At 37.4% G+C, this 18291-nt stretch overlaps 1 protein-coding gene across 19 annotated transcripts; it reads left to right on the forward strand.

Annotated features, from left to right (window-relative positions):
* The first annotated feature begins 414 nt into the window (after positions 1–414).
* On the forward strand, positions 415–18139 carry MCMDC2 (minichromosome maintenance domain containing 2). 19 transcript variants are annotated; one of them, XM_082233795.1, is made up of 16 exons: positions 1570–2184; positions 4175–4509; positions 4601–4752; positions 4834–4964; positions 5055–5114; positions 5569–5764; positions 6712–6834; positions 7981–8088; positions 10319–10447; positions 12065–12302; positions 12610–12815; positions 13667–13833; positions 14199–14378; positions 15081–15223; positions 16882–16991; positions 17908–18139. In XM_082233795.1, exons 3-16 carry the CDS (start codon positions 4653–4655, stop codon positions 18072–18074), a joined length of 2058 nt encoding a protein of 685 aa, XP_082089921.1. In that variant the 5' UTR covers positions 1570–2184; positions 4175–4509; positions 4601–4652; the 3' UTR covers positions 18075–18139. The 19 variants fall into 19 exon arrangements, with proteins under 19 accessions (XP_082089922.1, XP_082089926.1, XP_082089936.1 ...); XM_082233809.1 differs by having other exon boundaries at positions 4175–4359; XM_082233796.1 differs by lacking the exons at positions 1570–2184; positions 4175–4509 and adding an exon at positions 415–451.
* The last annotated feature ends 152 nt before the right edge of the window (positions 18140–18291 follow it).

The raw sequence follows: 18291 nt of genomic DNA on the forward strand, positions 1-18291 counted from the left end.
TCTTGCAGTATCAAGCCAATGCAAACAGACTGCAACTGAGTACCCTTGGTCAGATTATAATGGCACAATGAGGTTGCCAGGGCCCATGCCAGCAAGGGGGCTCAGACTCTGAGCTTTGCTTTAAAAGCAAAGTAAATATCTAACCTTCCTAGAAGGAAAGTTCATATTGAGAGACTAAGCTTAGGAAGATACCTAGCACAAACTAGGAACAAAAGAGGAAAAGATAAAAACCAACAGAATTAAACTACACTTGGCAGAGGCTCCAGACAAACAAACACAACCGGTGTCCAGCTAAAAGACCCACTTTTGTGCTAGATTAGTGCATCTTTTACTGGGATCCCAACTCTAGCTGCAAAAGGAATTTACCATCCAGCCCCCAGTAACTGAAAGAAATGCTTCTCTCACCTCAATCTAATACCCTCATGGCAACACTCCCATTGGCTATTGCTAGGTAGCAGGCACCCACCAAATTATCTGGGACTTACTTCAGAATAAACACGTTTAGATGGAGGTTTCTTAGTTTAGCCACTCCTTTTTATACAAGTACTTTAATACAGCGGTCTAATTAATCCAGAATAAATATATCCTCGTCTATTTATACATCTTTCATTCACAAACATATGCCAACAAAAGGGAGGGAAGCAGATATTTCCTTTTTTTCATGCTTTGAAAATGTGCAAATGCTTTGAAAATGTGTAAAGAAAATAGTTTTGTTTATTAACGATTGGATACTATCACTATACATATACACGCATGCATACACACGCACTCCTACCAACTCCTTAGGTCAGGGGTTCGTTCTCAAAGGGTGTGGCAGGAGAGGAGGGCAAGTGTGGCGGGAAGATTCAAGGACAATCAAAGAAATAAAGTAGTCACGTTCTGTGTTATAAATCAAGCACTGCTGTTTTGTTTTCCAATGTGTGTGGCACGAGCAAATTTGTATTCTGAAAGTGTGGCCCAGAGAAAAAAGTTTGAGAACCACTGTCTGTCTTAAACGTGTTTCAGCAGCGCTTTCATCGGTGGCCTAGTGTGTTATTTAAAACTCAACAGTTCCGCAAAATAAAAATGTGCATTTCAGGCTCAGCACTTCTGAAAGGAAAATCAACCACATTTCAAAAACAAAAAAATCAGAGTCACTGACAGGCTTTAGCTTCTAATATATAACTACTTAAATGAGATTGGCACTGCACTTTAGTGCTTTATTATGTACAGGATTGAAGTGGAATGTTCTGTCCTGCCCCTTTAAGTAATATTAGAAATCAAACCCTATCACTGAGTGTGAGTTCATTATTTTTGAAATATTATTGCTTTAGAAGTGTTAACCTGGATTTTTTATTTCTGCAAAATTGTTTCATTTTTATAAATACCCTAGACCACTGATGAAGACTGCTGAAATGCACTTAGTTGATATTGTTACACTTTTTTCAAAGATTACTTAAACTAACAAGCCTAAATCAAAATAGGTTTCCCCTGAAGTAGGATCCAGAGAGTTCAGTAGGACTTGCTCCCTTGTAAGATTTGCTAGGATTGCAGTTTTGGTGAGATAGTAAGTAATTGGGGGGAAATGTAATCTGAGGTAAATTTTGTGCCTGTGATGCTTTTTATCCTATCAGAGTTGAGAATATCTCTGCTGACAGCAGAGTTGTGGAACAGAAACTTGAAAACATAAGATTTGGCAGTAGGATTGCCAAGCAAGAGACAGCGTCCACCTGAAGTGGATGTTGACCATTGTTTCTTTCTGAGGAGTGTTCATATGGAGGGAAGTTTGAGGTCTGGCTCCTTCTCTGTGCCTGGATCAGCTCCCCTTCAGAGAGACGCAAGGAACAGAAAGAGGGGTGGAGGTTCAGTGGTTTTATTCCTCTGAGTGAAAGGCTAATGAAGGAAGCAAGGGCAGTACTAGAAAAAATATGAGGGAGGACAAGAGAGGGCAAAACAAGTCTGAGGGGAAAAGTTCTGTAATAGGCATAAATTGTTAATGAAAATACAGAAAGCTTGTTCATTTGCTCTAGGGCCTGCTATTGCCAGCAGTGCTACTCAGTGGAGGTAGGGAGAAGAGTAGGTTTTTTGGGGTGGGGTGGCTAGACACTTCCCCACTTTTGTCCTCTGGAGTGCCATCTCTATGACAGGGCTCTAGAATCCCATTTAATCAGTTTACCGTCATCTTTCAGTCACACATAACTATGGGTGGGTACAGATAACTGTTTTGCCACAAATCTGCACATAATGTGCGGTAGGATCTTGACCACTTTTTACTACTACTACTACTAATAATAATAATAAAATTTCTAGCCTGCCCATCTGGCTCAGTTTCCCCAGCCACTCTGGGCGGCTTCCAACAGAAGGTTAAAAATACATTAAAACATCAGTCATTAAAAACTTCCCTAAACATTAAATTAAATACATAGAGCCACTTATATCCTCCTGCTTGTAGGCTGAAAATCAGCTTGTGGGGGAGAACCCATAAGGTTAAACAGCTCCTCCTTTTGCTGTTGTGCTAGTCTTCAACTTGAACACACAGCCACTTCCAAGGATGCTTTTGAAGAAAAACAAGACAGGGAAATTGTACAACACATGCAGTGGCTTGTGTGAGGCTAAGTTCAAGTGTGCTGTTAGATTCTTTTCACACAAACAACTTAGTTGAATTTTTTTAATGCACCATTGCAAGAGAACTGTAACACATTGGTTTTGGCATGCCTGAAGAAGAGACAGAGCTACATTAGTAATGGCAGTAAAGGGTGACAATGTAGTGGGTGGGCCATTGCAACATCAGTGCAGAAATGGAAGGGTTTTGAGGCCAGGATATAAAAGCATCTATAATGGAACTGTGGACCTGAGGGTGCTTTTTAAAAATGGAGCTTTTAAGGAAAAAACCAAAATTGTTGAGCTTTTGGGGTTTTTTTTTACGTTAGAATATGTGTTTGCTCTACAATTACTCTTTGTTTTTCATATTGAAATGCCTACCCCATTATATCCATGGTGGAAAATGACACTTAAGAACTTAGATTTAAATCACCATTTAAATTATTTCACCCAATCTGAATATGAGGCACGTATACATAGGTGTGACACTGATATCTTTGGTTCTGTTTCTTGCTGAGCCCCCCTCATTTCAAATTGTTCAGCAACTGCCCAGTTGGTGGCATAGGGTTAGATCCAGAGCTCTCTGGTGGGTAGATTATGCTACTGCTCCAGACAGAACATACAATTGGGACTATTTGAATGGGTATTTTTGACTTTATACCAAGCATAGTTCTTTGAATAGTGTTCCTTGTGCTTTATGACCAAATGGGGATTTGAACCACTACAGTACACTGGCTTTGGGTGGCCAAATTAATTGCAACTCTATTCACACTGAATGTCTTTTAAAAAGTGAATTGTGTGGGACAATTGGGACACTTGTGGGGAGTAAGTGTATTTTATCCCCCATTGCAGTCTTAATCTGGATTCCCATCCCCCCCTGACTGTTTTCATTGTTGAGAGGGAAACTCTCACTGGATGGAACAGGAGTTTCCTAACCCCCAGTATAAATAAGTGTAGATATAGTGCTCACTGTTGGGACTGCAGAGAAATCAGAGTACTGGAAAATCTAAAAGCCATGTAGAATATTTCTAACATGTAGTTTTTACAGTTAAGATCATCAGATGCCCAACCCAAATTCCTTATGCATTATCTAATTTCCTCTTAATTACATAGAAGTCCAACTGAAATATGTTAGGATTTAAATTCTTGACAAAACTGATACAGCAAGATGTTTCCTTTTATAAGATTTATACTGCAATAGTTTATTATAAATTATTTAAGACCAGAACATAGTGAATATATTTTATTTGTCCTTTAAAAAAAGAAAGTAATAAAGATTCCACCCATATTGCTAAGTACACGTCCACAAGACTAATGCTTTGGCTTGTAATCTAAAGCATATTCCAGTACTCGGATCTTTCTCCAGTATCTGAATAAATTAAGCAAGGCTTTGCATTATATCAAGGATCACCAAACTTTTTGGACCATGGGTGGATTTTGAATGTTAAGTGCTATGAGCATCAATCACAAAATGACTGCCATGGGAGCATAGCGTAGTGTAACATAGCTGTCATGGTGAGCATTACATAACAAAGAAATTAAAGAGAGTCATTATGATAAAGCTTTTCCTGTTGTATTTCTGCTTGTCTTACAGCTGTTAAAAGGCACAAGAACCCTCTTTCCCCTAATGCCAACCCCAACCAAAGCCTAGGCTGCCATCTTGTACCCACTTACCTGGGAGTAAGCTCCATTAAACACAAGGAGACGTATCTCTGTATGGACATATACATTGTGAGGACAGTATACACTGCACTCATTTCAAAGAAAATACTTGGAAGGGTACCTGCACAATTTGCTTCATAAGTTTCTTTAAAAAGAAAGAAAGAAAGAAGAAAGCTCAGAGTTGGGGTGGGGGCCTGCCCAGGGATATCAATCAAGGCCTATGCAGGTGCCATGGCACCAACCTCTGTATTATATAATTCATTTTCTGTAAGTGCTAATGATAACTTGTCACTGCAGAATTCTTACTGCATGTTCCATTTGTCTTGACCTTACTAACATATCAAATTCTTCCCCATAGTTTGTACTTGTGATCTAAGGGTTTAGTACTGAAATAAAACCATCTAGAGAAAATGAAGCCAGACCTTCTCAGAATGAAGGAAGTTGCAATGATCTATCTTGACAGGAGTGGTGGCCTTCAGAAATTTGTGAATGCCTGCAAATTATACAATGGTAGTATTTAGCAATTTTTAAAATTATAGTTTAAATCAGTATATGGGCAATGTTGATGGTTTTTACTTTCTACTCTTACAGATTCAAAGCAAAGTTATGCCATTTTTCAGTTTCCTATATTGATAAATCCATCTGATATTATTGAGTTGGATGCTACCCTTGGAAATTACATTTTGCATAAACCTGTGAAGGCCACTCAAATTTTTCAGTCTGTAAGGAATCTCATATATTTTGGTGAAATTTGTTAATCACTCTTTTAAACTGCAGTTGCCTTATGAAATGAATTGGGTTTTGAATTATAGGTGTGTTTTACAGCAGTTAAAACACTGTCACTAATTCAGCAGCTACAGACTGAAGCTCAGGTAGGTCTGACCTCTGCTTTTCGTATTTCACTTTTTAAAGAAATTAGTTGTATTTATAAAACAATATAGCTTCACTGACCTTTTAGTTTGTTGCAATATATCTTCTGAAATGCGTTCAAGGCATATCTTAATTATAGTAAGCTTCCTTGGAAGTCAGCCCTGTTGACTTCTGAGTTGGCATGCATAGGATTCCACTGTACAGTGGTACCTCGGGTTAAGTACTTATTTCGTTCTTAACCTGAAACTGTTCTTAACCTGAAGCACCACTTTAGCTAATGGGGCCTCCTGCTGCGACCATGCCGCCGGAGCACGATTTCTGTTCTCATCCTGAAGCAAAGTTCTTAACCTGAAGCACTATTCTGTAACCTGAAGCGTATGTAACCTGAGGTACCACTGTAGTATCTGTTATTTATAACTGGCATCATCATGGTATTTCTGTGTCTCTTTTTTTCAGATGAGCATAGTGCTGAAACTAACACATTTACCTTCCCTGCCCAGTTATATTTTCAGTCTTTGCAAATTTCCATTTGATTATACTTCTCAGAGATTTTATATGGCAGAGGGAATAGTTGTTGCAGTGTCCACTGTAACAAAATATACACAAGGAGCAAGATTTGTTTGTTGTGATGAAAACTGTCCATTTTCTGAAGGTACACCAACCTGGAATCTTGAATTCTGTTATAACTTACTGACTTACACCAGTAAATTCAGCTTTTAAAAAATATACTGTAAGCTTGTACAAGACATTGTATATAAAATCTAATACACTGCATGTTGCTGACATATTTGCGAGAGCGTTATAGACCTGTGATTTCTCATACTGGATAAGCATGAACATCGTTTCACAAACTGATTTTCCTACTATCAAGCAGATCATTGGCTATAGAAGGGAACTCAGAGGAGAAAGCAGAGAAGATAATTGATCTCTGTGTTCATAACTTTTATGCCTGTTTGTTGTGTTTAGATGCATCTGTGTGCCCTGCACTACACTGGCTATTTCATTTGCTATTGACCATACCACTCAGCAGTGGATTGTTCAGTGGATTGTTCTCAATCGTATATTCCAAAAATTAAAAGATTATACTCTACTTCTGTTGTCTATCATGCAAATATTTCTGTTTGCTGGTGGACAACGGGTGGGATTCAGACTTCTCCTTCTCCATGGACAGAACGTTCCATCCTCTCCTCTCCCTGCATACTGTTCTGGGAGTTGTTCTGACCCCCTACAGTGGATTTGGTGGAGATTTGGGGGAGGGGAGGGGAGGGGAGAGGCTCAGCAGGAGCCATTAAAATTATTTCCACTAGCATGGCAGGTCTTAACTGAATCTGACTATCATGCATTATAGTCAACTGAGGACTCTGTATTAAGATGGCAAAGCAGTGTGCCATTCAAACAACTCTAAAAGGGGATGCCAATTTTTTTGGCACTTGCCCCAAATGAATGAACGGGATGTCAATATTCTTTTCAAGTAGGTACATTATCAGAGATCATTTGGTGATGATTAATTAAATTAAATTGGAATCCATTATAAACCAATATATAGCACTTTGTGAATGTTTAGAACTTTAAATATGGTCTTTTATACACTTCCCCTAGGATTTCAGTATATAAGAGTACATACTCCTGGAGCGACAGAATCTGCAACAGTGAGAAACAATTTTGTGTGCACTTTGTGTACTTCACCACTGCGGGAAGATATGAAATACAGAGTACTTGGTGGTAAACATTATATAGTAGTTATTAGCCCTAAATTATACCATTTCAAGAGCTATATTTTTATGGTGAGGTGTACTATTGGGCAACAAGAGAAGGAAAAAGCATGGAGGAGGGAGTTTAAAGTCATCCCTACATTGAGTGAAGCTTATAATGTATGCCCCATGGTTGCATTGGGACTCTGATAGGCTCCCCACATTCAGACTCCGAATGTGTCTGAAATACAGATTTAGCCCAGTCTCTTAGCATTTTATAGTGTGTGAAGAAAATCTAATTAGTAAGCTTATTTTTGAATTCACAAAGTTTCCTGAGGTTTCAGTGATGAATTTCGTTCACATGCTTATAATTTAAAGACAAAATGCTAAAAGGGAAGGGGAAATGGTGGCTACCCCCAAACGTCTGTGGGGATTGTCCTTGTAAACTCTGTACAATTCAGGAAAGGACTGCACATTAAGATATACCGTCATATTCTGAGGCCATTTTAAAACATTTTTTAAAATTTCCGTTGTGTCAACACAAATGAGAAAAGGAGATATTAGCTGGTTTAAGCAACTATAATGGGTCAGAGAAGAAAGGTGCCTTTGTACTACCTTGTACTTTTTGTTCATAAAACTGGGTTGTGTTTTTTTTAAAAGGATTTTCGTAAAGAAATTGCCCCATGAACTGGACAAAATTGCCCCCGTTTTGTTAACATGAAACCAGCACAAGAAAAAAGTACCGTATTGGTCCAAATATAAGCCACACCCGCAAATAAGCCGCACCTTTAAAATTCAAGGCTTAATTGTGGGTGCGGCCCACCTCCCAGCACTACTGCCCTGAACAGGGGATGGGGGGGGGGACTTCCGGGTTAGCGCCTCCGGTAATGGCTGAATTCCTCTGATCGGGAGGAATTTGCTTCATGGAAATTAGGGTGTAGCCGCCACAGCGAAGGCGGGGACCCACAAAAAATCACAGGCGGGAGAAACCTGTGAACGTGGGATTCGGCTGGCACCTTTTGTGCCTCCCCTACTTGCGGGGAAACCCGGTTTCGGGGATCCGGAGTGACGTGGGGTGGGGTTTCTTTAATAATACTAATCCCAGTTGGGCAAATGGCTTGAGATGGACTTCTGATTAATTTTTTAAAATGTAATCTTACGTTTTTCTTTTTTAAAGATAAGCAGGTTATTGAAATAGTTGATGCTAAAGCAATTAGTGCTTTTCAAGGATTTTCCAGCAGTAAAACCCCTTTCAGATTTCAATCTTTCACAGTTTTTCTAAGAGGTAAGTTTTGTGTTTAATGTAAATTTTTATTATTAGGCTGACAAGTGTGGCAGAATTCTGTTAGTCTAGCATGTGTTATACAAAATAGCATTTGGATGGAATAAATATTTCACTTTCTGAATAGATATGCCTATCAATCAAATGTGAATGTATATGAAGAGAAGCTCATATATTAGGAAAGGGGAGTATGTGAAAATAAAATGTAGACTCTTTTTAAAAAATAAACACAATCTTATCTTGTCCTTGGAATTTGACTTCCTCCTTTCAGTTCATATGATAAAGCTTTTCTGTAAGTAACTAGGTTTTGTAACATCCTTCCTCAATCTAGCTACTTCCCTTATTCTCTTGAGATGTCTGCCATTTCTGGTTTACATAATTCATCTTCACAGATTTTAAAATAGGAGCCTATTTCTGTGTTTCGGTTTTTGTTGTTTTTAAATGGTTTGTTTCTGTCCTTTTGAGACATTCTACTGAGATTTTTCTCCTGCACACATCTAATTGAAATAACTTGAACAATATCTGCTTTGTATGAAATGCCCTGAAAGTGTGGTTTTTTCTTGCTTTAAAAGTTTGCCTGAAGTCTTTTTTAAAAGCCTTCTGAACACAGTTGACTGCATGTTGAACCACTAATAACAAAGTTAAAAGTGGATGAACCACAAGGCTGAAATAGGTCAATTATGGAAAAAGTAGCAAAGGGACAGTACTGGCAATATATAAAACACTACTCCAAAACACTACAAGTCCCCTTACCACAATCAAAGCTGAATGGGAACAAAGCTGAATGAAATAAACCCAACCCAATGGTGGAAGCTGTGGACTAAACCACCCTTTAAGTCCCTCTCAGGCAAGAGAAGGGAACTGAAACCTATCTAGAGGTGGTACCTAATACCACATAAGCTGGTGATGATACACCCAGGAATTTCACCTAAGTGCTGGAGAGGATCCACTGGCACTGACACACACCTCCACATGTAGTAGGAATGCCCCAAAATTCAAGCTTTTGGGATAACAGTCTTACAAGAAATTTGTAAATTAACAAAACAGGTAATAGAAGGAACTCCAAAATTTGTCCTACTAAATTTCTTCCAAGGCAAAAATGCACATTCACATGGCAAAAAACTTATAAACCACTTACTCTCAGCAGCTAGGAGTCTCATAACCAGGCACTATGGGAAACTGCCGTACGAGAAAAACTTCTCAACAAACTGAAATGACTATGGGACAAACAAAGGATGCCTTTACCCAAGTGTGCTTCCCTTCATCACATACACAAGCCAACAAGACAATGACTGATCCCCCGCCCCTGACAACATATGAATCAATATGGCTAATGTAACCTAACAATGCCCCCCCAAAACACTACCAATCAACTGCAACCAACCATACCTTGGACCCTCTGACCTGTTATTCTGCCAACAAAAATAAGACACCTATCCAAGTGACACTGACAAAAAAGCTCCACTCATATATGCAAAAATGAAAGTTTAATGTCCCCTTCACCTTCCCCCTCCCCTAAATTTCTTTTTCTCTACTTTCTCTCCTCTCTCAACCCCACATTGTCTACAACAAAAAAGTCTCAAACTGATTGTATTTTATTTGTATGAAGGATGCTACAATTTAAAAACAGAGCCACTGAATGTACTTTTGTTACTTATGGAAAACATGTCAATAAAAACTTAAAAAAATAAAAAAAAATTAAAAAGTAGATGGATTTGGTCACATGAATGCAGCTTTGTGTTCAATCTTATAAATGCAGAAGGAAGATGGTGGGAATGGATCATTCCTAGAGGTAACTCTTATTTCTATCCTCATAAAGGTAATCTAGCCTTTATAGACCAAACTACATAAAGCAGTAAGCTGGGCAGAGCAATCCTATGTGTGACTTTTTGCAAGTTAGGGAAAACTTTCATCTTCAGTAAGCCGTTTGGTTAACAAATGGCTGTTTTATTTAAGCCGGTTTTCAACTGTTCCTGGTTTTTGAATAGTTTTTACTGCTTCCATGTTGTGTTGCTTCCTGCTGCTCCTTTACAGTGCATGTTTACCTGAACTTTAGTTCAATGGCCCTTACTCCCAGGTAAGAGCATTTAGAATTGCAGTCTTAGTACCCGTAACATTTAAAATTGTTTGTGATCTTTTTTCCTGTTGTTAACTACCTAGCTTTTATGAATAAAGGCAGGGTATGTCTTAAGCAGATACATACATCCCTACATGTTTATTTGCTAATTTATAGATGAACTATCTAATAAAATGGAAATAGGAAACAGGTATAAAGTTATAGGAATTCCAGTCTGTATGCCAAGCTGCATACAAATCACACTTTGCCTGGAAGCCAACAGTGTACATCTCTGTAATCTCACAGGTAAGGCAAGGGGATAGTTGAAGTAGGTGTGCATTCAGTTCCTGATTGAACAAGTGGAGATTTTTGTGTTTGTGTGTGTGTGTATGTATATGTATAGCAAACTTTTTGGGACTTTGATTGAAATTTGCTTCTTCCTCTCTCCCTCTCAAATATGAATAAACAAGCTGTTAAAGTTGGTTTGAATAAATACAGATCACACAATTCACACTGTGTTTTAGAGGGCACTCTGTCTGCTATTTCAGTTGGATAAGAATTAAGTGAATGGTAATAGTAGTCAGAGAGTGCCCTCTACCTATTTATTTGTGATCCAACAGCATTTAAATGACTTCACATTTGAGACTTACCGGTAAATTACTTTTAAATGTGTTTATAAAACCTACATTGCCTTTTACTATCAATTATGCACTCTCCTACATTTACATTTACAAATTGCTCTAATAGTACTGGCGTCTTGTGCAGATTTTGTTCATTGGGTTTCTTTGTGGGCTTGCATTTCATCTGTAGTTCTGTGCTTAATTCTGTGGTATCTGACTTTAGTCATATGAGTTAGGATTTAGCCACATTTCTGCTTCTCTTCCCTGCCCCCACCCCTGGAGTAAACTACTCTTTAATGCTCAACCAGAGCAAACAGCAATTTGGGTTTTCTCTTGATCAATGTTTGCTCCGATTGAGCACTGAAGAGCAGGTTTTCCCTGGGAAAGGAGTAAGGCAAGATGAAAATTGCTCAGATCTGTGCCTAGAAAGCATGGGTCAAGGGGAAAACCACTCGGATCCAGACTTTCTTGACACAGGATAAGCAAAAATGTGGACAAGCCCTTAGATATGTCTAGGTTAAGTCCATTGTTTGCAGTTGGGTGCTCAGAGTATGACTTGGTTGGATACCACATTGTAAAATGCCTTGTTGTTTGTAGAAAGGAACCACATAAAACTATATACAGTGGAACCTCGAGTTGCGAATGTGATCAGTGCAGGAGGTACGTTCACAAGCCGCAGCGTTGTGTCTGCGTACGCATGTGACGAGATTTGGTGCTTCTGCACATGCGCTGAAACTCAGAAGTAACCTGTTCCGGTACTTCTGGGTTTCGGCGCGTCCGTAACCTGAAACGTCTGTAAACCGAGGTACCACTGTAAATGTACAAACAATAGTTTGTACTTAATGTCATTTAGACATCATGAGGGCTAACTCACTGTGAACCAAGTCCATACATATTGAAATTGGGTATGGATATATTCTTTTGGATCTTGCCTGAGGATACAAGGTAGGATTTTCAACTGACAGCCTGAGCAAACAAAGCACTGCAGAATTGGGAGACCACATAATTAGACACAGTAGAGAATGGCCCAAGTAATAGGGGCTGTTGAAGGAATAGCCTATTTTCATTTAACAAAATGAAACTGATTTTAAAGTGTTCACACCTGAGAAGCAATCCTATGAGCACTTAGCTGGGAACCACGTGAATTTACATGCATAAGACTGAGCTTAAGGTGGGTGTTTTTAAAACTGTTTTTCTAGTTTTGTAATTACAAATGGAAGATATGAAACTGAATATATTTGTAAAAATTGTAAGATATGTTGTTCATATAGATTTATTTGGCTTTGGTGTGTTTTTGTATTAGGCCCTTCCCAGATCAGTGAAAAATTTAAGTATCTTCTTTCTTTGACTTCAAAGTCGTGTTGGAGATTTACAGCTCTTCTGGCCAATAGTTTTGCTTCACAAGTACTTCCACCAGGCATTAACAACACTCTCAAACTAGCTATATTGTTAAGTCTAGTACAGACAAGTGACAGAAATGACTTAACAGCCGATTACCTGGATATTTTGGTATTGACGAATGATTCGCTAATATTAGAGAGGTAACTAACTGCTCTTTTCTTTAATAAGCAGATTCTCTCCCCCTTTTGTAGAATGACTGTGTATACCCTTTTAATTAGCTTTGTGCAAAGAACAATGTTGTTACTGCAGTTGTTCCAATTTCTTATTTTGCTTTTAAGGGAAAATATGTGAGGTAAAACAATGCATATGCTTCTTTATTCCAAGGATAGAATTATTCTACTGAACTGCAATGTCATGTAAACTAAAATTATTTTTTAAAACACTTGATTTCTTTTCCAAATGTATTACACATCCATAACTAAGATATCTACTTTCCCCATCACCTAGAGTTATGAACTACAGCATTTGTCTTGTTCCACGGGGCATACGGCATATTCCATCTGGTGAAGTTTTTCCTACTGTGTCCAAAGATAAGCATGGAACTGGAACTGCAAGCATTCAGGCTAATAGTGCTTTGCTGGCCAAAGGGGGAGTATGCTTCATTGGAGAATTATCTTCACATAGGAAGGATAAGCTTGAACAGTTGCAGTCAGGTAAACCAACTGAAAGTTTTGTATAATGTAGTACCTAAAATCTGGCATACCTTATTTCAGTTATCCAAATGTCCAAATACACTTTGACTTAAAAGCTCCCTTATGCCAGGTTTCTGTCCATCACAGTATTTTTTCCACAGTAAGAAATCAGAACTGCAACAGCTTTCTACACCTCAGAAGATATCACATTTTGTATGCGTGTGTAAACCCACTATGTTTAGTCACATGGGCTTGCAAATGACAATTCATGCAGAAGCACTTTACTTGCCTTGATCAAATGCAGCTTGTAGTAGTTTTCATATGAGAAAGAGCACAACACTGGGATATTGTTTGTCTGCTAGCAGGGCAATGTATTGATAAAGAATAATTCTTTTAATCATTAAAAAATAAAAAAATAACTAAGGTGACATTCAACTGTGCCTGTAGCTAGTGGAAAGGACTTCCGCTTGTGCAATGAGAAGGTCCCTTCCACTCCTGGCAGCTTCCACATGTCCACAAAACCTACTGCTGTCATATCTGGAGGTCCCCAGAGCAGATGTGGGGGAGGGCATATGTGGTGGATACAGGGGAAAAGATTGGGTATCACCACTACCTTCCAAGATAGAAATTAGTATATTATTCACCAATTTCTATGTCCTTCAAAATAGGGAGCAGTATATCAACCTGTTATCTGCTACATTTTGATATGCAGCACTTCCAGTGCATTTCTGTAATTTGAATATATAGCATGTGAGTTATCTTCTTTAAGACAATGGCACTATGTTGTTTTCATTCTTCAAAGACCTATTTATAGTGAAATTAAAAAATATATATATCAGATTTTAGTAGTCTTTATTGTCTGACTTTACAAGTACTTGAAGGAAGAACAACGACTATATTCATCCCTGGAAAGAAATATGGAGAAGAAATTGATCAGCAGGTTACCCTTCCAATTCAAACCAGTTTTTGGTCATTTATTGATGTGGATGCTTCTTGCAAAAAGCATATCCAAGGAGATAATACTCTAATAGGCCAAATGGTAAGTAACGTTTCTTTGCTAGAATTGCACAATGACATTAATTAAAAATAGCTAATAGCTTTTAGAGTGACACTGATATACAAAATTTGCAGCCACTTTCTAGAAAGTGATTTCCTCCAGTCATGCAATCTATTTTCATCAGTGAATTGAGGTAGCTTCTACAATATTAAAACTAGGACTAGAGTGCATGCATGCGTTAAATAAACCAAGAATGCTAAATGAAATGTTCCAAAATGTGTTTCTCAGAAAAACCACTGAATTTTACATTTTTCTAGATACCCTCAATCCCAAATAATTCACTTGCTGGTTTTGTCTGGAAACCGTATGAAATTCTGTTCTGAAATATAAATATTGCTTTTGTCTAGGATTTAAGCTTTATTTCAGCTAACGTTATAGATGCTTTTTGGCTTCTGATACACTGCAATGAATCAGCATTTTCCAATCCAGTTCTTCCTGTTGTGAATCTCCTTTTAAAAAAGGCCATCAATCCAGAAGATACAGTCTATGTTATCTCCAAACAGTTTGGAACACAAGATTATGAGGAGGTAACTAGACATTATGAATTGAACCAAACAAGAGGGGTGGTTTGATAAGCTGCTGTTCTATCAATCATATTTCAGATTATGTGCATTTGAATAATTAAGATCCCTTTTGTTCCTCTGCTACTTTAACTTCAATTTGTACAAGTAACCAACTTACAAAATATATGTTACGTGTCTAACTAGACATATTTGCTAAAGGACTCTTCTGCACTTTATCAAATTCAGACAATTTCAATGTCCAATATTCAGAATAGGAATGAGAACTTTTCTTACACTAAATCTACATCTTTAGTAAAGCTGTGAAATCCAACAGTGGCTTCAAAATACAAGTGAAAAGAAGCAAGGAAGGTGTTTGACCCAACACTTACTTGACTGCAGAACGGTGTACCAACCGTGCTAAATCATGAGTATCTTAACTTCCATGGTGATTGGTGTAAACTGTCTTAAACGCTTAGGAAATAGGTTGAGTTTGTATTTATGCAACCACTCATATAATCCACATTTTTTCCTATTTTAAAATCACGTTCTTTGTAATGTGAAAATATGTCAAGAATAATGAATTGACAAATTATTAATATTTTAATGAAAATTGTGTCTTGGAAAATACTTTTTAAAATGATACACCTGACATTTAAAGATCACTGGTAAATCTAGTGATTTTTCCACAGAATTCATAAACCAATGAAATAATTTATGTCATTTTAGTTCCTTGCTTTCTCCAAAAATTTGCATGTGAAACTCTGTTCAGAAGCGGAAAGGCTGATTCACGGTTACTACTTAGCAAGTCGCAGAATCAGAACACATCCTGTTCATGGATCAAATCTCTCAGCAACTGCACTGAATATCTTGTAGGTTTTCATTTACATGTCAAGTATGTGTTCTTCAAAATTTGTATTTAACCTGTGTAATAATTCTGCATAAGTAACTATGACAAACCCAAATCTGATGGCTATAAGCCAAAATATCCCTTTGTCTTCCATTAGCTGGGAAAGAAAATAGGATCAGTGATTCCACCATCACCATGTTCCTAATACATTTCCCCTTAGCTCTGCAAGTTTTTTTTTTTTGCATATAATTTTTTATTAAAGGTTTTTCTTATGATCTCATAACATTCCATTTACACATCACATAATTCACTTAATGGACCTCCCTCAATTCTCCTGGTAATCATCCGTAATTGTTTCTTCGTCTACGCATTCCTAATTATTATATCACCTTTAAATAAATTTTTCTATCTACCTTTTCTTTTTTGCAATATTCCTTAATTTTTTCACAAAGCTTCTTTAAAACATACTAGCGTTATATGATCCTCACATACAGTTTCCAAATACTCCCTAAATTTTCCCCAGTCCTCCAAAAACTTGTGGTCTCTTTGAAATCTGATCTTTCCCGTTAACTTATCCAGTTCCGCATAGTCTGTTAGTTTTGCTCTCCATTCTTCCAAAGTCGGTGTCTCCTGTTGTTTCCACCTCTGGGCCAGTAGGGTTCTCGCTGCCGTTATTGCATACTGAAAAAGTTTTCTATCCCTCTTATTTATTGCATTCTTGGTTACTCCTAGCAAAAAAAATTCTGGTCTCTTTACAAAATTATACTTCAACATTTTTTTTAACTCACCATATATTGTTTCCCAGAACCCCTTTACCTTTCTGCATTCCCACCACATGTGCATAAATGTACCCTCCTTCTCTTTGCACCTCCAACATTTATTACAAGTTTTGTACATCTTTGCAAGCCTAGCAGGTGTCATATACCATCTGTACACCATCTTCATAGTGTTTTCTTTCAACGTGATACATGCCGTGAAGTTCAAATTTTCAGTCCATATTTTTTGCCATTCCTCTAATTCTATACTATATCCCAAATCCCAGAGCTAGATTTGGGATTTAGCTCTGCAAGTTTTAGACATGTGATTGTTCAGTTCCTGTTTCTTAAATTGCAATAGCTTATCTGTATGTTACATGTGAACAAATGTGTAATTTCAAGCAGCACTAATCCTATATTTTGTAAAAAAATTATAAAGTTTTAAGAGCTCAAAAGCCATTTTATATAACTTTCCGTTTTGTTAAATTTCTGAATATGATGTATCAGTTTAAACTTGACTCTCATAGCCAGTTTTTCAAGAGAAGTCATAAGCTCCTTCCAAACCTCACAAATAGTAATCTAATAGAGTTGTCCACCTCTCTATTATCATTAATACATAAAGATCTATGTATACATTATACATTAATTAACAATTGGGCTTGCACAGTAGAGGGTATTTGCCTTGTGCACTATAGCTATTTTAACCACTATGGCTCCATCAGCCTAAAACCACACCTCTATTTGTACTAGTAATTGACCTGAATTATATCAAAAATACGCAAGTCCCATTTCTCCCCATACATGTCTGTAGCAGCTACATTTCTCTGTGTGTAAAGATTCATACATCATCTCTGGCAACAGAGACTTTGTTATTAAAATTTTGTACAACTGATTTAAAATTATTAAATTTATGTTTGTGCTGTAGGATTTCACTGTCTAAAGCACATGCTAAGCTGAGTTTAAGAACAGAAGTACTTGAAGAAGATGTTTTGATTGCTGTATTACTATTTGAATCATCTCTCACTTTAAAATACGGTATAAACCTTTTAACTGAACCTTTCTTAATGAGGGCTATTAAAATAACCACGTAAAATCCTTAAATGCAGGGTGCTTTTCTGCTTGGGCTGAAAAGCAGAGCTCCAAATACCAAATGTCTGGTTACCTCTCAAGGTTTTGCTTGTCCACCCCAAGTCTCATTTCCATGGATGAGATTTCTCTTCCCTTCCTTTTGTGTTGACATCACCATCTATTGAAGAGTCTGCACTGAAGGGCACTGTCAGAAACAAGACACTTGACGTTCCTGCACTTGGTTCCTATAAAGAGCCCCTCTTTCTCACACAAAATATATTGCGTCCATCTTGACCAAGATGCCACTGTAATGAGTGAATTCAGAGAAGTGTCCAGTGCATCATCTAGTCTGGTTTTGTGCGATAAATTTCAATTACTGCTATTCAGACTCACAACTCCAGGTACTCCTGTAGGATACTGATCATGTGGACCCATTTCAATTGGATATGCACCCAGGATATGAGACTAACAGCTTTGGTTGATAAGTTGAACTGGGATTTGAATTGTGTGTGTCTTCATGCACTCATATTAGCTCCCTTGGAAACAGCATCCTTAAAAAGAGCATTTAAAAAATGACAGGCCACCTTTAAAACCAGAAATATATTTATTAGTACAGTGACAGAGAAAGATTGAATGAGCCCAATTCTAAGAACCAACTATATTTTTGCATATAAAAAATCTTAACATCTGAAAGTACTTATAGATGGAGAAACATTCTGCCCATACTTACTGTGTTCAGAAACCTGTTACCTACATGGATGCCTATCACTGGATATTTCTATGTGAAATTTCGATTGATGTAAATCACATTTTCAATTATACTTTAACATTTCCTAGTTAAAATAAATTATATAAGTTTATTCCTCTACTTTTATTTTCACAGGTGCTTCTGTGTTTTGTGTGGCCCCAAATGCTGTGTTTCCATTTGAACTCAATAGTGAAAACTCTCTGAATCAAAGGGATATTTACTTGATGCAGTGCCATCAACAGTTGAAACAATTTGTTGCTACATATGGACCTGCAACAGATGTTCTTATTAGCGAAGATTAGTTTATCTGCAAAATGAGGTCTATTTTTAAAAATAAACTTGAATGTGTAAATAGTTGTACGATCAATTCATGTAGTTCTTAATGTTTGTCAAACATACATTTTGAGAGTCAGCAAAACTGATTTCCCTGTTGTCACATTAGAACATTGGAAATATGAAGGATGCAATGCTTGGTCACAGAATTCTACTATTTCAGACATTGCTTTTCCTTTCTAGTCT

This window comes from Podarcis vaucheri (assembly GCF_965113315.1).
Source record: "Podarcis vaucheri genome assembly, chromosome: 8".
Classification (NCBI taxonomy): domain Eukaryota; kingdom Metazoa; phylum Chordata; class Lepidosauria; order Squamata; family Lacertidae; genus Podarcis; species Podarcis vaucheri.

Coding starts and splice junctions, on each gene's coding strand:
- MCMDC2 (XM_082233796.1), top strand. CDS start 4,653: ATGAAGCCAGACCTTCTCAGAATGAAGGAAGTTGCAATGATCTATCTT. Junction 5,765..6,711: donor AAACTGTCCATTTTCTGAAG/GTACACCAACCT, acceptor CACTTCCCCTAG/GATTTCAGTATATAAGAGTA. Junction 13,834..14,198: donor ATACTCTAATAGGCCAAATG/GTAAGTAACGTT, acceptor GCTTTTGTCTAG/GATTTAAGCTTTATTTCAGC.